The sequence below is a fragment of the Drosophila innubila genome, chromosome X (genome assembly GCF_004354385.1).
Source record: "Drosophila innubila isolate TH190305 chromosome X, UK_Dinn_1.0, whole genome shotgun sequence".
In the NCBI taxonomy this organism is placed as follows: Eukaryota; Metazoa; Arthropoda; class Insecta; order Diptera; family Drosophilidae; genus Drosophila; species Drosophila innubila.
In genome coordinates this window covers 25784011-25806687 of record NC_047626.1, presented here as the reverse complement: position 1 = coordinate 25806687, position 22677 = coordinate 25784011, and the positions used below count along the sequence as shown (strand labels likewise).

Genomic DNA, 22677 nt, shown 5'->3' with positions numbered 1-22677 from the left:
GGCCGTGTAGCCTAATGGATAGGGCGTCGGACTTCGGATCCGGAGATTGCGGGTTCGAGTCCCGTCATGGTCAGCTTAAGAATTCACTTTTTATTTGTCTTTTGTGTTTCAGCAATTAAATTTCAAATAGATAATTTTGGTATCTTTTAGTTTTTTAAATATCTTTAAGTTTATTATTTTAAAAGCTAAAAAGAAGAATAAAATTTAATATTTTGTAAATGAAGTCCGCGTTATAAGCAACCTTGACATATTATGTAAGTCTGGTTATTGGATTGTCTTATGCCAATCCGACTTCTTATTTTTGCTTTGTAATTTTTTTTGTTTTATTGTTTTATGTTATGGTTCATGTAAAAGAAGCAAAAAAACAATATGAATCAAAGTTTAGTTGAAAATTTTGAAACATTGTTATAAAATTGGGAATTTAAATAAAATTAAATCATTGTAAAAAGTTTAATTTAATTTTACAAACCAATTTAAATTGAATTCGAAGCTAAAAGAACTAAAAGTTTTAAAGTAAGTATCTCGAGGCAATTTTAAATATCTTCTATTTGATGATTGGACAAAGTATCTGTAAGATATTGAAATGAATTGTATTGTTTTTTGGTTTTTGGTTTTGATGTTTGATTTTTGATTGGAGAGACTGTGTCACGTAGGGCCTAAAAGTAATTGTGGCAATATGCATTTTGGTTATTGATATATGAATGAATGAGGAAATGTGTGTGTTCAGATTGCTAGATGTTATCCTACAATACTATATATGTACTTACATATATGAGAGCTTTTGACAATAAGTTTCAATTTCTGTCAAGTGGGTGTGTGCAAGTGTGTATGTGTATGTGTGTGTGTGTGTACGTGTAATACGAGTAACACTTATCAAAAGTTTGTTGCTAACACATGCAAATTGAAATGTGTGACTACATACGGCAAACACACCTACACACACACACACTTTGGCACATTGTTGCCAGCAGTTTGGCACACGTACTGAGTACATGAGCCTGGCGCACACGTGCACATAAACACACACACACACACACGCACAAAATGGGGCACCTGCAACAGCAGCCGCTGTGTCTGCGACTAGAACTAGATGGAAGTCTTGAAGCAGGGATCTTGTACACTGAAAGAAAGACCAACTTCTAAAATTAAGAACATTCATCTTAAATATTTTATTCTTATAATATGACCATATTACAAATTCTTAGAATATTAATCTAAAAAATCCAAGTTTTTAGTAAAAGAATAAAAATCTTTAATTATAAAAATGCCACATTCGCTACAAGGAAAAAACACAGTTAAAAATAACATTTTTAAAATTTACCAAAGCAGATTAAAATGTTTATATATATAATAACGACTGTATATTTTTATTTTTTGACCTAAGATTTTAGAACATTTGTTTTTATAACAAGAGCTTGGTCTTCTTTGACAAGTTCTTAACACCAAGATGTGTTTTCTTAATCTAAGAATTTTATGTTCTCAACTTATTTCTTAGACCAAAATTCTTAGGTTTGAGACACAAATCTTAATTTAAGAACATTTTTTCTATCAGTGTAGGTAGTCTTGAAGATGGTCGGGGAATTCTCGCCTCACTGGGAGTACATGGCCTCTAACTTCCGCCTGTTTTAACACCTAACAACCAAAGAAACCAACAACTTGACGATGTTGTTGCTGTTGTTGCCGTTGCATACTTATTATAGCTGCAGCATGTGTTTGTCTCATTGTTGTTACTTTTTCAAAATCACCCACAAATTCACCCACAAGCCTTTCCCTATCTCTATGTGTGTGTTTGTGTGTGTGTGTGTGTTTACGTGTGCGGATTTCAACATGAGTTTTAGAAACAAAAGTTTTTGATTTCTTTGTTCGCTCATTGTTGTTGTGCGTGTGTGTGTGTGTTATGTGTTTTTTTTTTTTTGTGGTTTTGTCACAGTAACTTTTTATTTGAAGCATATGACGCAGTTGTCATTCAGCTCCCCTCCTCCTCCTTCCGCCCACTTAACTGGGCCATAATTGCAGCTTTTGACTGTCGAAAGTTTTCGAGTTTTGCGCTGTTTGATTTGCTTTTTAAGCCAAAAAATAAAAGTCAGCTGCAATTAATTTAGGCAAATAATATTAAAAAAAATCTAGTGTAATTGCATAATTATGCGCCAAATGGCAAATGACAAAAAGTTGCAGGCAAAATTGTCTAATTGAATTACATTTATTACCAAATTTGGTAAGTTTTGCAGCATTTCAGCAGCGCCAACAGTTTCCCAATGATTTTTGAATTTGAAGTGAGTCGGGCACTCACTATACGAGTACTCGTAATTTAATATGACTGCAATTCGCTGTTCGCTGACAAGTTTAATACCCAAGCAGCGCACCACTGAGCCACCGAACCACCCCCAAGCACCACCCAGTAGTGACGTCTATCGTCTATTGGATAATTAAGCCACTTTGCGACAGGTTTGACAGCCTTACTTTGAATTGTCAGCTCCTGAGGCGGATGCAGACGTTGATGCCGCTGTTGATGCCACACTGTTGCCACTGCCACTGCCACTGCCAGAGTCACTGCTGTGGGTCTTTGGCATTTCTTGTCTCACGTCCTGCGCTCAATTTCATTTTAAGACAACTTGAGATTTTCGATTGGGCCATGGACATGTTTTTGGCCAGGACAACATCGATGACAATGACAAAAGTTGAAGTTCAATTAAATTTCCAGTTTTCAGTTTTCAGTTTTGCACATTTCTTATACATGTAAGCACACTGATAAAAAAGCCAGGTTTCTTTATTCAAAAACATTCGTCTTAAATATTTTGTATATTGTTAGTTTTGATAAGATTTGATAAACTTATTAAAAGCCTTCCTCGGAGAAGAATCAATAAATAAAGGATAGAAATATAATAAAAATACAAATAATACAAAAATAAGTGTTCCTACAATTAAGATATTTTTTTTTTTTTTCTAAGAAATCTATTGAGACCTTATCCGATTTTCACTTTCGGCATGAAAATCTTTAACCTGTTCTAATTTTATTCTGGAATTATTTTGCGTATTGAATTTACTTTAAGTTGGTGGATTTACGTCTGATAAAGTGAAACAATATTATTTTTAAATACTTTGCCTTACACATTTTCTAAAATCCTATACAATTGGAAGTGAAAACTGGAACAAACCCAACTTTGTACCATTTTCTTTTTATCAGTGTACATACATTTATACATATATATTTTTTTTGTCATTTGTGGTTTGATCGTTCTTCTGGGACATTGAAAAAGTGAAAAATTATTATGTTGCTGCACTATCGATATGAATTGATATCCCATTCCCCTCTCTCTCAATCCCTCTCTCTCTTTCTCTTTCTCTGTTGCTCTTGTGCTGATTGCAAAATGCAATTCACATTAAAAACTTTCAGTTGGCCAAGTTGTGGGTGAAAAGTTTTTTGGGATTCGCTTGGATGATTGACGCCTGAGCAATTGCAGTTGCACTGGAAGCTGATTACTGGCAAGTGGTATCTGCTTTGAGTCGAGAGAGTTGAGAAGAGCGATAGTAGAGTGTGGTCAGAGGTCATGGGTCAGCAACAGCATCAGCTACAGCAACAGCAAGTTAGTGATGGAGATGCAGCACCTTCCACAGTTGCGGCAGTTAATCAACCACTAAATGGCAGGCTTTCATCTACAGTCTCGTAGCTTTTGGCAAGATGATTAGGCGTTAGGCTGCGTCTAGTGTCTGTTGTCTGTTGTGGCATGTGGCATGTGGCATGAGTTGCATGATAACCGACCTTAAGAGTCGAAGCATTTGCCGAAGCAACATATTTGTGCCTTTGATGGGTCTTACAAGCTGGCTGACAACAGCAGCAGCAGCATCAGCATCAGCAGGAGCAAGACTAACAGGAGCAGGAGTAAAAGCAGGAGTAAAAGCAGCCGACTACCGACTATCGACTACCGACTGCCGAGGCGACTCAGGCGCCCAACCGCGTTGCTGCTTGCCACAAACCCAAGCCGCCAAATGCCACCACAGCTTGTAGCAATTGTCGTACCATTTGTCAGAAGGACGCGTCGACACTCCTCCCTCACGGCTCGCTGCGCATGTGCCGAGGGCCGTTGTCAATTGACGCCTCGTTGCGCGGCTCCATAAGCATTAAGTTCCACCACGTGGCTGGCATGTGGATGCCATGCGGCACATGGTGGATGCCATTCGTTTCGAAAATCCACTTCGACAATTGGCAACGACAATTCGTAGCTCGTACGTTCGGCAACTCCGTTCGGCAATCGCCAGCATCCAGCATCCAACGGCTGCCGATACGACCTGCCAACGACCTGCCAACGACAATGAGCCGAACACACACTTCGGCTATCACCACACATCGGCTGCTGTTGTTTGCCTGCGATGCTGCTGCGTTTTCAGTTGATCATCAACGTCTCCATCGTCTAGTTGGCTTGGCGCTTGACAACTTCTCTCTGGACACACACACACTCCCGCACACACGCTCACACGCACACACAGTATTCGCGCGCGTGCTTTACGGTTTTTGAAGTTCATTCAAATTTATCAAATTCTCGACAATAAGTGTGTGTTAATTCATACTTTTTTTTATGTACTCGTATTCATATTGTGCTAACATTGTGTTGAAATATACTCATGTGCTTCTTGGGAGTCCAAATGTCTGAGCACAGTGCCAAAACTCAGACAAATCATTTGAAAAACTTTTGAAAACCCAAAAAAAAAAAAAAAATAAAAGGAAATTAAAAAGTAAAACGCATTAGAATCTACAAAATCAAATGCGAATTATCCCAAAACAGCATCTGTATCGTAATTATCTGGTCCTAATCAATCGCAATGATAAAATGCTGATCGTGGTTCTGTTCATAGTGGCGCTTATCGAAGGTAAAAGTTCTATTCATTAAGGTTCCTTAATATTATAAACATGTGCAAGACTCCTGAGCTAACTTTTTTTACCCCCAAAAAAATGTGTGTTAATGGGAAAAATAGATTCATTTCTTAAACTTAAATGCGTTCTTACTTGCTTCGAACAATTATCGATACTGTCTTATATAAATGCATTAGATGAAGTGATTTTTTTACACTTCTTAATTTCATAAACTTAAGAAGAGGTTTTAAATATTTCGAGAGCTTCAAAGTAATGAATTTCAAATACAGCATTAGGAAATGTATTTTAAAAATTCATTTAAATTTGAAATTTAAAAAAGAATTTTAAATTGGTGAATTTTCAATAAGGTGTAGTAAAAGTAGCTTAGTAATTTAATCTCAAATTTTTATATTGTGTATTTATATTTATGATAATTTTAAAGGAACATATTAATAAAAAACTTGAAAATTTTGAACTCATAAAAATATCTACGGCAAACTATGTGTTCTTGTTGTAATACAAATTTTTTTAAAAGCATTGGACCTTAGAAATTATTTAGAAAAGTTTATTAATTTGAAATGGTGTTTTTCTATTTAAGAAAACTTATGAATTGAGTTAATTTTATGAGACTTTTTAAATTGTTTATTATTTTGTTGATTTATTATTGTTTGCAATCAACTTATTGAATTCGAAAACTTAATAAAAGTGAACATTGATCAAGTGAGTGAAATAAAACAATGAATAAATTATGAAATCTTGGTGTCAATGTGTCATGAGCAATGTTAATGCTGAGGCTGATGTTGGTGTTAAAGGCTAGAAAGTGCAGGCATGCAGGGAATTATAATGCAGATGGGTGTTTAATGCAGTGTCATTGTTCAGTATGTCATTATGCATCGTTGTATTAAACAGTATGAATAACACACAAATAAATAAATAAAATAAGTTAATGACAGAAACAAAGAAACAAAAGAGCCGAATCGAAATGCGACGACAAAGGCAACTGCAAATGCAAATGCAACTGCAACTGCAACTGCAATATAATTGACCAGAATTCGATGCTGCTACTGACTGACCGACTAACCGAACTATCCCAACTACCCACTTACAGTACCTCCCTGCCTCTTTGTCTCCCTGTCACTCTGTCTCGCTCTCTCGCTCTCTCACCAACATATGGACAAACCAAATTATCTTTTGATTTAATTGCGCAAAAATTCTGTTTTCACCTGATTTTTATTAATGCTTGCGGCTCTGCTTTCCTCCTTCTTCTGCTACCATTAAGTACCCGTAATCATAACAAATGAGGTGCCAAATGGTCCACAGTCCAACGCTTGATTATTATTTTTTGTTATTTGTTTTTAATGTTGCCAGTACTTTTGTTGATTTTTAAATTAAATTCTGTAAACCCACGGCTTCAAGAAAACCATTTATTTTTTTTGTATTCATATTAAGCAGATTGAATTTCAATATTTTTATAATAAATATATTTATTGATTGTGGAAATTTCATTTTTTTATTCTACTCAAATATGCTGTTGGATTATCTTTCATTCTTTCCAATGATTTTTGTTCGTAAAAATTCATTTTTAATATTAGCTGCGAATTTCATCAAATCCCTTTATTCAATCCTAAAATATTTTAATGATTAGTAATTGAATTCGATCAGATAACTGCATTTCATATTGGGCCATTTTATGTAAATTAATATGAATCAATATTATAACTGTTATTATTTATTTGTAGCACAGAGCTGCATTATATGTAAACAACAAATGGTTGATATATAGCAAAAAGTTAAGTAATGGCTAAAAAAATTACAAAAACTTTTTTTTTTCATTATAATATTATAGATATTTTATTTAATGTCCTCAACATTTTCATTTATAAGCCATTTATTAATAAAAAAAAACCAAAAAATTGGTATTCTGCAATGTGCGCAAAAAGGGTGAGCTACTACGAACATAAAAATTACTTTTTACGCAGTGCCAGGTGCAAATTTTGTTTTTTTTTTTAATTTATATTTTTAATTAAAATTTTTACATTAAACTTTAACTTTATTAAGCTTCGTCACAAAATTGGATATCAGAAATTTTGGGGCTGGAATATGCTTTCGTCACTAGACTTTTACCTCGTGTAGGAGTTTTTTTTGTGGGAAATCAGAAATTTTTGCAATTGCTTTTGCCATTGTATTTTTATTTGTTGAATTTCTTTTGCATTTAAAAAAAAATTGTTTTCTTTAATAATAAAGAGAATTATAAGCGCTGCAGAAAGACACAACTAAGTTAATTCATTTAAACTTGTTTAAGCGCGAATTTGAATAAAATCCGAACTAAACTGTCTGGCAGCACTGGCTATGTCATATTCATATGTAATATTGCATATTGTCATATGTCATATTTCAACTCTATGTAATATGTATATATACACTTATTTCTTAATATCTTGAGAATGCGAATATTTACGTATATGTGTGATATATCAAAAAACGCAAAATCTCATTGACTATAACATACTAAAGTTTATTAAAGATGTTGAATGTCAATTTTTCTTAAAACGCCAACATATAATTATACCTGAGAACTTTATAAAAAACCAAAAAAAAGTTCAAGTGTAGGCCCTCAGTCTTAGCTTTCCAACGATATATGGGACATATCTGTAGCTTAAATGGTTTGGAAACTGTTAAGGATTTAATTTTAGCGGGATCTAGCGTTTTCCCGCTAATCTAGCGGTTTTTTAAAAAGTCGATGAGCAAACTTTTCTAGATTTTCGAAGAGGAATAAATCCCCATCATCCAATCTAAGCTTTTTTTTATGGATTTGATTCAAACAAACATACTGACCTTTCATTTTCATTTTGAGAAGTCCACTAAAAATTTGAAATTTAATTATCTTTTGAACTAATTGTCGGACTCAGACAGCCGAGGTATTAATCGACGCGTATTTATGTTAAAATGTGAGGTTGTGTCCTAAAAAACTAATTTTGTCAAAAAGTGCAAAAAAGTGCACATTGAGACCAACTGTTTGGAATAAAGAATAAATGACTCTACACGATGGATATAGTCACTTGTTAAGTGTTGACAATTTTTTGTAACTCTTTGCAAATTTGAACTTTTCTTTCAAATAAAAACGATTTACACCACTAGTTAATTGTAAAATTTTTTAATAAAAAACGTAGAAAGTCATCAACATATGACTCTCAGCACAACGTAAAAACATCAATTCATAACATTCATTGCAAATTTGTATTTTTTAAAATGATTTTTTGGGATTTACACTTTATCAAAGCACGACGTCTTCGCTTGCAACAGCCCATTTAAACAGCTGTTATTTTAACATTCGATTGTTATATTAACATATTAGTTTAATGTATTTATATTTTGTTGGAATTAAAAAAGTATTAATTATAACACTTGTAATAAACGAATTAATGCCAATAAAAAACAGGTAAAACGCCCCATTGTACTGTCTATCGATAAAGAACTTATTCATTAATATATCTGCTTTTTTGACTGCCTTTAGATATGAACAAACATATTAATTATTGAAATTTTAAGAGTCGTCACTTAAGTAGTGCTGTTGTTGTTGTTGTTGTTGTTTTCCATTTCACTTAACAAAAAGCCATTTAATGCTGTACACTGTAATCATCACTTTAATCATGTTCAATTAACTGCTCTTTTAGATATGTACTAAAAAAAACACAATAAACAAAAGCACAATAAACAAAAACAACAACAGAAAAAAGGGCGGTAAATATATGCAAATGTGAATAATTGGCAGACGGACAATGCATAAATATTAAATATGTATTTGCACACTGTATTCATGTGTGTGTGTGTGTGTGCGAGAATGTGTGCTGAACAAAAATGATATAAAAAGGGCGCTTAAATCTCGGTAAACAATAATTCCCCAGTGATAAAAACGCATGGCGAATTGTGAGTATCGCAAATATGAATGTGAGTGCATTAAGCGAGTACCCGTGCCCCATTGCCGGTTGCAAGTTGCGAGTTGCCAGTTGCCAGTTGGCAGTTGGCAGTCGAACAGCCGTTGTAATGGTCGCTGATAATGATAAACATAAAAGTGAAAATAATTTTCAATTACAGCAACATTAATAACCGATAATAATCCTAAACAAATATTGCAAAATAAGTACTCGAACTGTGCGTGAGTGCAGCCCACTCTTATCCTACTCCTCTTACTCTTTCTCTCTCTCTCTCTCTCACTCTATCTCTGTCTCACACTCTCTCTGTGTGTGTTTGCATGTGTGTGAGTGTGCATATCAATGAAATGCAAATTAATTGCCCAGCATGTGGCAGCAATTGGAAACGTGAACGGGAGACTATAAATGATAAGCTACTCGTCCACGTGTACACTGTGCAACACACGCACACACACACACACACACCCGTACATTTAAAACAAATACGCAGTGTGCATTCATAAATGTAAGCTAAACCACATTATTGCCCCAGACCAACAACTAGACAGACAGTTAGACAGACAGTTGGACAGACTAAACCTTTGGCACTTTGTGAATTCAATGTATTCTCGATGTTGTTGTCATTCCCTTGGGTCTGTCTTAATTGATATGACGATGATCACCATCGTCATCACACTATGCTGACTACTGTTTCGCGACGGCGGCTCTTTAGCTTTTAGAGCACAGCGACCACAACAACCACAAGCGAACCCACCTCTCCACCTCCTCACCACCCCCTCTCTATCGCTCTGTCCCTCTTCTGCTTGCCACACATTCCCAGTTGTGGCAACTGGCTCGGCTGACCGCCACTTTTGCAACACATGTATTAAAAAAATAAAAAACTTTAGCTAAAATTGCTCTCAAATTCATTGCTAAGTACTTAACAGCACACACACACTTGCCACACACACACACACACCACATACATATACAAAATTTGTAAAGTCAATGCAACTCTAGTTAAGCTTCAAAAATTAGATACATAAGTGCCTTTTTTTTCCAAGAATATGCATTATTTGCATGAGATTATACATCTAGATTAATGTGGAATTATCTAAGTAATAAGTGAACAGTATTTAAAAGCGAGCAGCAAGACATTTTTTCAGAATGATAAAATTGATACCATTTTATTTGATTTCTAGTTAAGCCTAATATGAGCAAAATATTGGATGAAAAAAGCAAAATTAAATATGTTTTAATAAAGATTATAAAAAAATGTTTAATATTATTTAAGTTTGTCACATGTACTTTCATTTATTTAACTATAAGAATTAGAGCTTTATGTAACAGGTCATTTATTAATTCATTTATTTTGAATCTGTTAATATAGAACTTAATTTCAGAATATTTATAACAACACCAAATATAAATCTCATTGAATTTTGATAGATAATTAATTAAAATATTAGCTGCGATTACTCTGTAAGTGGTCCATTCGGAAGGTGCAATTTTATGTTCGATAAGCATTAATTAAAAAAAAATATATGAATATATATGCTTTTTGTAGAGTTGATGGTCGTTCGGAAATCTCTATGAGTTGCTTAACGGACCAAGTTCTATAAATTTGTTATGAAGCCCGAAATGTGCATATATATCGTACCAAATTAATAAAAAAAATAATTTGCTGAATTCAAATATTTGAAAAGTTATATGCTTTATTTAATTTTATTTTTTTCGTTCTGTCAATGTTTCATATTATGATGTTAATTGTCGTTTAAAAAAAGGATTTACAAGTCAATATATAAGTTGACATTTTAATCGTACAGGTTAACAGCTAACTTTCAGTTCACTTGTCGCTGTCCAACACTACATCTAACTGTTAGTTTATTTCACGTTTTTCAATAAACCTTCATCTAGCGTTTTGCAATACTTAAACATATTGTCAGTTTAATTGAATTAATAATACTACGACTATACGTGTATATCCGTTTACTGCAGACTTGTCAATATCAGAGCCAATTGTTAGATCATCTAACGTTATTCAGATTAGCCGCTTAACTATTTTTCCTAGACCTAAAAATTAACAATAAATGTTGAGCATTAAATATGTTTTCGTCTCGTAGTGCTGATTTAAAACTGACCCTTTCGAGGGGCCGAGGAAACCCTCCTCCTTCAGCCAACCCAATCGTCAATGCTTTTTGAGAGGGGGAGGGGTGTGTGAAAACTTTGGCAATTAAAATCAACTCGTCGCTCATTCGCAATGCCTGCCCACTAAAAAAGGGCTGCGAACCCATTTCAAAGTGTGAAACAAAAATCAAGACACAATTAATTGCAAGACGTTTGTTAAGACCAAAGGAAACCAACAACAACAAAATGAAATTGAATTTTTCTCTATATATATATATATATATAATTTTTTTTTTTGTATTTTTGTTTTCTTTTTTTTTTTGTTTGTCTTGTTGGACAGTGCAAATTCAATTGCTAGTGCTACAAGTTGTAGACGACGATTTGTAAAAATGCAAATTTCGCAAAAGTCTCGGCTGGCCATTTTAGCCATTTTGGCCATTAGGCGCACTTGCCACCAACCGCGAGGCATCAACCACTTGCAGTCATCATTTGTTATTTTCTATTTTCTATTTGCCATTTGCCTTTTGGCATTTTCTCTTTCATTTTTTTATGCTAGTTTCGCGCCCAACAACTGGCAACAGACTATAAACTTGGCTATTTGATTATATATGTGCACAAAAGTATCTTCTGATAAAATATCGTAAATTAAGTCAAACTTTACTAACTGGTTCATTATTTTATGTTTTCTGTAAGTCAAAATTTCTCAGTCCACAACAAGTTAGACATTGGTTTAGCTTTAAAATTTCAAAATAGAAATATTTTACATTTTTAAAATTTATTTTTTTATTCTATTCTGTTTTATTTTTATTTATTTCTTGATTATAAGTTGTCATCAAAAACTATTTTAAAACAACATTAAACTATTTTTACAATAATATTTTTAGCATTATTATAATTTTTTTTTTTTAATATTTCACAGACTTGATGAAGCTCATTCTAGTCATATATTGCTTGTAACTATACAATTGTTTAACGTCGAGAAAAAAAGAACAAGATTTTTAATAAGCAATCCAATTTTTAGGAAGATTGTTTTTTGTTTTCTTCTTCTCAGATTTAATGAGTCAAAAGGTGTGGATTTTTCCCCAATTTATACAATAAATGTTGAATCATTAAATCTTTTTTTTAATTTCTCTAAATCTTATACTTATAATTTATTTTATTGATCATTTTAGTTCTGATTTTAATTGAATAAAATACTAAATAAATAAAATGAAAATAAATAAAAAAAAATTATAAGTGCCTTGAATGAAATTTACACAAATTAAAAATGATGTTTAAATGAATATTATTTATACGCGTAGCACAAATATTTATAAGTAATCCAAAATATGTAGGCAAATTTTTATTTGATTTGATTTTAACTCAAATGATTTAGATTGTGTTAAATATATGTTTTTTTGTAGTGCTGCACTTTAATACGTCTTCAGAGTTTCGATTTTCTATTGATGTAGATTTAAGTTTTGTCTTTTGGTTTGGTTTTTGGCCAGTCCAATTCCCCGTTTGCCGTCTCAAATTTGCCATTATCACCTATCATTGGCGCTTTGGCGTCGGATTTGTGTGTGCCGACCATAAAAAAAGGTGCCATGCAGATTGCAGATTGGCATCTTTGTATCTTTGTTGGTCTACCTACGAGTAACTTCGATTCGGCCCAACGACGACAAACTGAATTGTGCCATGCTATATATTTTGTTGTCTCACACACATACAGACACACACATGCACACACACATGCCAAGAAGACACTTTATTAACACACACAAGCTTAACTTTTGCCTTGTGTCCTTAACCATAAATTTGCTTTGGTAAATCCTCATTGTCGTTGTGTGATTTAAACTTTTGGGGCGACATTGCCGCACCTAGGAGTACATATGGAAAGCCCTGCCAAAGTGTCAGCCTCCAATCCTGCCAGCAATCCACCTTTAAACAGGATCCGCGACAGCAGAGAGACAGAGAGACACAGAGAGATAGAGAGAGGCTAAGAAAATTGAAATGAAGCTGTCGGAATGGCCGTTGTGTCCCAGCGGAGACGCCAAATTTATGATAACGTGCGAAAATGTGAAAAACATCGGCTGGCCGTTGACTGTGAGAGATAAAGAGAGAGAGAGAGAGAGAGAGGAGAGGCGAGAAGCCAGCCAAGAGGGGAGGGTTAAGTGGGCAGAGGACATGGGTTAATTGACTTTGGCCGAAAACGCGACTTGGCTCAACTTCAATTCTTGTGACCGGAAAATGCAAAGTGCTTAGGAGTAGGCCAGGCATCCAAAGGAGACAGCGACACGAATATGGGAGTTGCCTAGGAGTCAAGCTCAACCTCAGAGGCCAGGACAAGTTCATTGGAATTGGCAGAATGCTGAGGCAGAGGCAGAGGCAGTGGCAGAAGCCTCTCGCTTGTTGCCATCCAGTTGAACAGATTGACAAACAAGCCGCAGAGCAGCCAAGCAGCAACTACATTTCACTGCAGTTTGTTTGGCCACTCTACACTGTTAAAAAAAATATTCTAAAACCAAGCATTTGGTCTCAAAACTAAGAATTTTGGTCTAAAAAATGCGTTGAGAACATAAAATTCTTAAATAAAAACCCATCTTGGTTTTAAGAACATTTCAAACAATACCAAGTTCTTATTTTAAAAATAAATGTTCTTGAAATTTAAATCAATAAATAAAAAAATTAAAATTTTTTTTTAAATATATAATTTCTACTTTTTTTTTAATTTTTATGTAGATTTTATTCTGTCTTGTCTTGGTTTTATTTTATAAATGTAAACCACTGAAGCTGTTTCTCTAGCTGAAATAGTACATACAATATTTATACTTTCGTAAAAATTTAAGATTAAGAAGTTCATATTTTAAGAACAAAATATTTAAGATGAATGCTCTTGATTTTAGAAGTTGGTCATTTATTTCAGTGTACACTCTCTCTATATATGTATATCTATGTGTGTGGCTGGGTGTGTGTGTGTGTGTGTGTCCTTTTCGCATATCTCTAGGTCCTTTTGTCCTGTCTATCTGACTCTGACTTTGCGTGTGCTGCTGTAATTTGCAGTCAAATATTTGTAGTTGTTGCCTCTGAACTTTTAGCTGTTGTCGATTTTGATACGAAATCTCAGCCTGCTCTCAATGTTAATGAAAAACTCGGGCAAGTCTGTCGGTTGGTCAGCCAGTCAGTCAGTCGTATAGTCGGTTGATTACTCGCTCCAACAACTACAGCAAAATCTATGCAAATAATTCAGAACTGCAGTATAAACCACAAAACACCAACAACATCTGATATTGCTTCAAATTCAACCTTAGCTTCAGTTGCAGCTTCACATATTTATTTTGTTTTTAAGCAACTGCAAAATAAACAAAAATATATTTACTACAATATGGTATTTTTGGGAATTTAATAATGTTCGCTTAACCTATTATATCTCGATCTGCCCCAAGCACCAACTTCAAATCTTTTAACGCGAGCATTATTAAATTTGAAAAATTGTCTGAGATACTTTTCATGCTATTGAATTTTTTATATTTTGACAAAATCTATCCGAATTAACCAAGTTTCCTAAACTGCTTATTAAATAGGTTTGAGCTTCCATTATTATTTATTCCATCCAGACAAATACATTTGGTTAAAAATATCAAAATAAATGAAAATTTTTTTTTCAATGTCTGAGGAAAATTTTAAAGAATTATTTCAGAAATTATATTTTTGTATTGTCTGAGCTTAAGGTGTTTTTTAAGACCTTTGGTCACTTTAATAACAACAATTACTTTATTATTATTATAAATCATTTTGTAGGCCTTTAATTTTACTAATTGTAAATTTAATATACGTAAAATAATGCTAAAATCATTGAAATTAGTTTGTTAAAAATATGGTAAGAAGTTAAAGTTTTTTCTCTTCAAAACCATTGCTAAGAGTATTTATTTGGGTTAACTTCTTCAAGAAGGTTTTTTCACTAAAAATGTATTTTCATAAATTGGCACAGTTTTTGCGTGCAGTGTCAAACAAATGAACAGTTCATAACTGCTCTACAAATGATATCGATATCCTTACAGCAAAAAATAAAAAATAAATAAAATAAAAAAAGAAAAGAAATTGTAAAAAATGCGAATTGAAAAGTATAAAATAAATCATGCCTTTGGCCAATTGCGTCAATTCAGCACATTCTTCTACTTACCACTTACCCTCTGTCAGGCTGCTGTTGGCTCCTGTGCCTGTGCCTGTCCCTGTCAGTCCTCCGTTATCCTTCGTTTCCCCCCCGCTGCCAGCCAGTTGCACACAATACAAACGACAGCGTTACGAGTCGTTCAGCGTGGTTCGGTGGCTCAAACGGTGAATGCGGATGGTCGACGCACTTGCCGCTGCCACTTGCCACTTGCCGCTGCTGCTGCTGCTGCTGCCAGCGGCACTGTCTATAAATATTTAAATTTCAAGTTTGGCAAAAGTTTTTTGCATGCATTACCAAGGCAAGGGCGAGTCGTGCTGTGGCAAGTGGTGTGGCAAGGGCAGTTGGGGGCACTTTGTTGCGGCAAATGCCGGCAACGGCAACGGCAACGGCTGCCGCGTTAGTCGTGCGCGGCTGTCTGGCAACTCCTGTTCCCCCTTCCCCCATTCCTGCCACAACCTATTTTCCAGAAAATATGCCCTTTTTTTAGAGCATGAAAAAGTTTTTTGCAAAACTTGCAAGTGAAATGTTTGATTTTCAATGATTCAATAAATTATTTATATATTTGCGTATGTCGCCTCGGCGCTTCGGCGCCCCTCTCTCAGCCCTCTCTCAGCCCTCTCTCAGTTAGCTCTCTTATCCAGTTGCCTCTTGGCTGACAGTTGGAGCAACTCTCTTACTTATGAGTGTTGATCTGTTCAATTAAGCAACGTTGTGCATTTAAGAGCATCAGGCAATTCTCAACCCACGACAACTGTCTTAACTTGGCCGAATCGAGCTGCTCCTGTTGCCTGTTGTTGTTGTTGTTGGTAGTTGGCTTTGATATTCAGCTAGTTGGCAAGTGCAGCGTCTGGCACATTTAAAAGCGATAAATCACCGGGTTTTTGGCAGCCGTTGCATCCACTTGCGGTGGCAGCGGTGCGATATCATTAACTTGCACAACTAACCACTCACACACACACACACATACACACCGCAAAACGCATTCTAATCTCAACTCTCATTGATTTCTTTCTCTCTCTCTCTTCCACAGCGATTGGCGCCTTTCCACCGGAGTTTGTGGAAAGCATTTCCAATGTGTCCGTTGCTGTGGGTCGCGATGCAACCTTCACCTGCCACGTGCGTCGCTTGGGTGGTTATCGCGTAAGTAATGCCTCTCCCCTTTCCCTTCCTTAATACACTAAACACATTATACTTGACTTTCATTAATGATACCACAAACAAAGCACAAACACTACCATTCCAAAATACACTTTCGCCTTGATTTCACCACAAAATGTTGTGCATAAAAGTAAAAGTGAATCTGTTATTATTGCCACAAAAAAAAGTACACAAAAAACAATTACATGCCACAATCATACGCTTAGCTAAAAGCATTTAAAGTTAATTTTGTGGCTGTTTTGTTAACGGCTTTTCGGCCACATTCCCATCCACAGGTGGGCTGGCTTAAAGCGGATACAAAAGCGATACAGGCAATACACGAGAACGTGATTACACACAATCCACGTGTCACAGTCAGCCATTTGGATCAGAACACATGGAATTTGCACATCAAGGCCGTTTCCGAGGAGGATCGGGGCGGATATATGTGCCAGCTGAATACGGATCCAATGAAGAGTCAGGTGAGTCGGCAGTAAAAGTTAATTATTTAAAAGTAACACTGAAAGAGAGACAGAGTGTGAAATGATGATAATAAAAAGCTAGTCGAAAGGTCTATGGTCGAGATCCCGACCATAGGATACTCGTTACTTATTTCAATTTATGTAAAAGTACTTAAATTACTTGTATTACTTTGAAAACACTAGATCGCCATAACTGCCGTTCTACTTGTCCGATCTTGATGCGATTCAGTGGGATAATAGATAATACTAATAGATAACGTTCTATTACCATAAAAACTGTATTATCTTAAAAATTGTGGGTGTGGTGGTCTTTCGCGATTTACGGGGGCGGTAGGGGGCGTGTCAAAATTTGAAAACAAATTTCACCTGCGTCGGGTCTATAGAAATCTGTGTGCCAAATTTGGTATCTCTATCTCTTATAGTCTCTGAGATCTAGGCGCTCACACAGACGGACAGACGAACATGGCTTTATCGACTCGACTGTTGATGCTGATCAAGAACATATATACTTTATGTGGTCGGAGATGACTCCTTCTCGCTGTTACATACATTCCAACGAACACAGTATTCCCTTTTAGTTATTTTTTAAGTAACGGGTATAAGAATCAATTAGTAATAGCTATATTATTTGTGATGGATCAGTATTCAGCACACTGATAAAAAAAATGTTCTTAAATCAAGATTATGGTTTCAGAACTAAGATTTTTGGTCTAAAAAATGCGTCGAGAACATCAAATTCTTGATTTAAGAGAACACATCTTGATTTTAAGAACATTTTAAATAAGACCAAGTTCTTATTTTAAGAATAAATGTTCTTAAAATTAAAATCAAAAAATAAAATAAATGAAAATTATTTTTTATATTTATATTTTTTATATTTATATTTTTTTTATTTATTTATATTTTATTCTGTTTTAGTAATTTTATAAATGTTATTTTAATTTGTTACGAGGGGATTCGAACCGCCGCCTACTGCTTCACAACTGAAGCGGCCTCTCTAACCAGAGCGCCACGGTGCCGCCATTTGTTTAATACGAAATAGTACCTATTTATACTTTCCTAACAATTTAAGATTTTTATTCTTATATTAAGATTTTAAGATTTTTAGATTTATAATCTTAGTTTTAGTAATTTGGTCTTAAAATAATCTTATTTTAAGAATAAAATATTTAAGATGAATGTTCTTGATTTTAGAAGTTGGTCTTTTTTTTCAGTGTACCCGCTGAATGTTTCCATTTTATAATAAAAATCAGGCTACTACATAATAACTTTCTTATAAAATAGAATAAATCAGCCTACTAGGTTTACTTAAAGTGTGTACAAAATATACACATGATGCTATTTGTACCGATTGCTTCCTTTTTTTGTGATACCGATATCAAAATTATTATTTTTTGATTGCTGAAAATATCCCGCTGGAAAAATTATCGAAAATGGGCTAACTTACTTTTAAAAGTATCAAGGAAAAGGCAAAAAAAAAAATTCTTAAATTTTAAAATTTTTAATCCCTTTTTTCCAACTTGAAAATAATAATATTAAAATTTCATCATAATCGCTACTAAGTACAATTTTTAATACTATTTAGTACTCTAGTTCTCAGACCTCTTTACAAGGCAGAAATCTAGTGACGCAAGTCTTTCCATTTCCCAAAATTTCTGATGTCCATTTTTGTGACGAACGATATTGAATTTAAAATGTAAATTATTTTATTAAAAAATATAACTTTTTTGCGCAGTGCCGATTGCCATTTTCTAATACTAACTATTTTAATGCTTGTACCCATTGTTGCAAACAAGTTGAATGCTGCGCTTATTTAGTAGTATATGATTTGAATAGTTTTACCTTTTGGCTGGTATGTGTTAGTCTTTGAACTGTACTTTAGCATACTAGTAGTAGGTAGCATAGCAAAGGTTGCAGCCCATGAATAATGCTTCCACCTAAGAAGACAATGAAAATGTTTATAAATATTTTTGCGTTGCGCATACGACTTGGACGCTGCTTGAAAGCAATTTTCCAAAGTGTCCAGAAAAATTCCATGCAACCTTTGGGGGGAGGCGGGCTAGGGGCTGGGGAAGGGGGAGCAAAAAATAAGTAAAAATGGAATGCAGCGCACTTGTCGTCGCACACTTATTGTATGTACGTTTGTTGAAAGTACGACATGCCCTTGCTACACGTTGATCCTCGCCCCACCCCCCACCGCCACCTATCTGCTATCCTCTTTGACCTCTCGCTCCCCCCGCTTACCACCACTCTTACCATTGTTCTGTGCCCTTGTCGAGCAAGTGAAAGAAAGCGCAGCAAATCGAAAGCGAAAACTATGGCAAATAAGGCGAAAGCATACATATACAAGTGTACTTACACACATACTATTGCAAGTGTGTGTTAGTGCTTGTTTGTATGTGTGTGTGTGTGTGTGTGTGGTGGACGCACGTACACTCATGTGTCCAGCCAAGTGAAGTTTATGGCGCCAATAAAATGTATTTCATGCTTCCTTAATTTTTATTTTTACTTTAACGCTTCTCACAAGGACAACAGCAGCATCAGGGAAGGGGGTTTGAAAGGGAAGGGTGGGGGGTCTAGTTGCCACTGCAACATACAGGGAGAGAGAGGGAGAGAGGGAATGCTGCACACGCAGTCGTAGCCCAATTGTCTTATGCTTTGTTTTCATTTCGTTAGCTTTTCTTTTCTGCTGTGTTGTGTTGTGTTGTGTTGTGTGTGTGTTTTCTCGTCTTTTATTTTGTTTTCCATTCTATTACCATTGCGTTAAGAGTCCTTGCGTCCACCTCCTCCTCCTCCTCCTTGCTTACTTTCTGCCTCCTCCTTTCCTGCTGCTCTCGTCTTCTTCTGTCACAGTCCTAAACTATTTAGCGTTATTTCATTTGCGCTCCTCTACATAAAATACATATGTGTGTGTCACCAGTCACCCATCCCCCTCCCCCCGCCCCTTTGGGGGACATAAAAACGCTTGCCTGCTGTACTTACAGCTACTGCTTTATGACCTCGGCTGCATAATCAGCAAATTTTCGCTGAGTGTATAGTAAATTCAGTTAACCGGCCGCCTTTCTACCATTTACTGATGACGCTTTTATTTGCCATGGTTATTGTTGTTATCAATGTTGTTGTAACACAACATTTATACCTGTGTAAGAGTATGAATACCTTTTTGGTTTACAGGGCTTCAATACTTAGTTCAACAAACTACAACTACAGTAGAGCTTGCCTAACACATAAAAATATATCTATTCAAAATTGCAATTTCGCACATCGAGAATCATTTAAATAAACATCATTTGTGTAACTTGAAATTGAAAATACATATTTCTAACATTTGCCATACTTTGGTTTATTTTTCCACATTTCCAATTTTCTATTCCAACACTTCAATTTTCAAGCAAAAGTGATTTAAACAGAAGATCCATAAATATTTACCAATTCAATATTTTTTTATATGTATGAGTAATATGATTGAATGAGTGTACATTTAAAGAAACAAAAATGTTGTATTAAAAAATCAGTTACATTTTGGACAGTGAAGGGAAATGGGAAAATTGGAAGAGCTGTATTTTCAAAAAATTGTTTTTTTTTTTAATTTTTACTAAATATCAGCACGAAGAGTTCCAATATTTAGATTCCAAATATACCAAATATATTTTTAATACTATATTTATACCCGTTACTTAAAAACTAAGCTAAAATAAGTAAATGTAATAGTATATTGTGTTCGTTGGAATGTATAACAGGGAGAAGGAGGCATCTCCGAGTATATATATTCTTAATCAGCATCAACAGCCGGGTCGGTATGTCCGTCCGTCTGTCCGTCCGTCCGTCCGTCAGTCTGTCCGTCCGTCTATGTGAGCGCCTACATCTCAGAGACTATCGGGATAGAGCAACCATACTTGGCACACAGATTTCTATATACCCCACGCAGGTCAAGTGTGTCTTAAATTTTTTGACACGCCCTCTTCCGCCCCCCTAAATCGCGAAAAACCACCACACCCACAGTTTTTAAGATAGTACGTTTTTTGGTGTAATTACTGTTTTATATTATTTTTATCTATTATTCCACTGATTCGTATTAAGATCGGACAAGTAGAACAGCAGTTATAGCGAATTTATGTTTTCAAAGTAATACAAGTCGTTTCTTTAAAGTACTTTTCTATATATGTTGAAATAAGTAACGGGTATTCCCATAATAAGTTTTTAAAAAAATAAATCTATGATTATCAAAAAAATAAATATACATTATATGCATTGAATATATAAATATTTAACCGCATGCTTATTTTTAGATTGGTTTCCTAGATGTTGTTATACCACCGGATTTTATAAGCGAGGATACTTCGTCCGATGTAATTGTGCCCGAGGGCAGTTCAGTGCGTTTAACATGTCGGTAAGTGCATATGAGTATAAATACCTAAAACTTATAGCCAATAGTAAAATAAAACTTTGCAGTCCGTTAGCAACATTTTAAGCTGTCCATTTACTTCATCCCTAAGATGGAAAGTTTATCAGGATTGATTTAATTATGTGATAATTACCAACGAATCATAGAATGAAAGTATTCCTTATGCAAATTGCAGTGAACAAAAATTTAAATTTCTAAATGAAGAAAGAATCATAGAACTTTCATAAAAAATAATAACAGAGTTTTTAAAATTGTTAATTTACAATAAATAGAACATTTAATGATTCATTCAATCTTAAATTCGTACTTCACATTTGGCAACATTTTCTAAAGTATTTATTTGTATGTGTATAAACAAATATATGTTTATTTATCTTAATAGATGCACTCGTATTTGTTTGTATGTATGTGTTAGCTCGTTTGCTCATTTAGAAGCTAATAGTTGAGCAATTGGAGTATACGAGTGTTGGCCCTCTAACTGGCTAACAGCAAATCCCAGCCAAATGGGCTATCATCAGTAAACATTGGAGAACGAGCTCCACCCGCATCATCGTCATCGTCATCATCATCATCATCATCATTTAATAATGTCAGCAAATTAAGCGACACTTCATTTCTCTTGATTTGGGTCGGCGCTTTCCATATGCCCTTCTTGGCCACAAGCAAGCAACGAGTCCAACAGTTGTCAAACAAGCTATGTGTCACATACACATGCATACATTAACATACTATCTGTGCATGTATGTATTTAGATACTTTCCTTTGCAGTAGCAAATGATTTGCAGGTCAACTAGAGTTAAATGGTAGAGACGGTCAAATTATAGGGTATGCTTTGGTTGAGTGGATTGTGTTAGCCTTATCGCCAGTTAGCTCTTGTTATTTTCAGCGGTTTTTCCTTTTAGCTAACTGCGACAACGACTCGCCGTTGATTTATGAACTTGACCACGACCACGAAGTAATTTTAACGATTTAACCGCAGAATGATGGAACCAAAGCGATAAACGCACTCTCCTCGCTAGTTTCTCTATACACTCATATATTGTATGTGTGTGTGTGTGTGTGTGTGTAAGTGTGTGTGTCTGCCGATGTGTGTATATGTGAAAAGCTATTAGAGACATCGTCTGCAATTTTTTTCATTTTAATACCACTTAGGGCAAGTCCCATAAAATGAATTTAACTTTAAGCATACACACACACCCAAACACTCACACACCCACACCCACACAGTCACAACAAAATTAAAACGACTGCTGGTCACACTTGGCCAGGCGACCAGATTGTTCAAATATTTTTCTTTTTGTTTCTGTTTTTGGTTTATGTTTTTTTTTCTTGATTTGTTTATGTTTCTTTATTTTTCTTTGCAACTGCATCTGGAAGCTGCTTCTTTTGCGTTTTCAGCAATTTGTTAATTTAATAAGTTAATGTACATTTGTTTGTATGTATGAGAGTCTTTGAATACGTACGTGTATGTGTTTAAAACAAATGTAAATTGTTTTATATTTTTTAAATTTAAAAATATATATAATATCTGATTTTCTTACAATTTAGGGGCATTTATTGTAATCGGGAGTTGGGTATGCATTTTAATCAGAGCTTTCCTAAAAGTTATACTTATA

The 22677-nt window shown here is 34.8% G+C and overlaps 1 protein-coding gene and 1 non-coding gene across 2 annotated transcripts in view; both read left to right on the top strand.

The window, feature by feature from the left end:
• Positions 1–73, top strand: Trnar-ucg. The gene has a single exon. It is a non-coding gene; the product is annotated as a tRNA-Arg (tRNA).
• Positions 74–4408: 4335 nt separating this feature from the next.
• The window catches only part of LOC117790385 (protein amalgam), a 35052-nt gene continuing 16783 nt past the window's right edge, over positions 4409–22677 (top strand). Inside the window, exons 1-4 of the mRNA XM_034629824.1 lie at positions 4409–4866; positions 16068–16177; positions 16471–16656; positions 20946–21046. Of these exons, the coding sequence (XP_034485715.1) occupies positions 4761–4866; positions 16068–16177; positions 16471–16656; positions 20946–21046 (503 nt within the window). The 5' untranslated portion in view covers positions 4409–4760. The remainder of the gene's footprint in view (positions 4867–16067; positions 16178–16470; positions 16657–20945; positions 21047–22677) is intronic.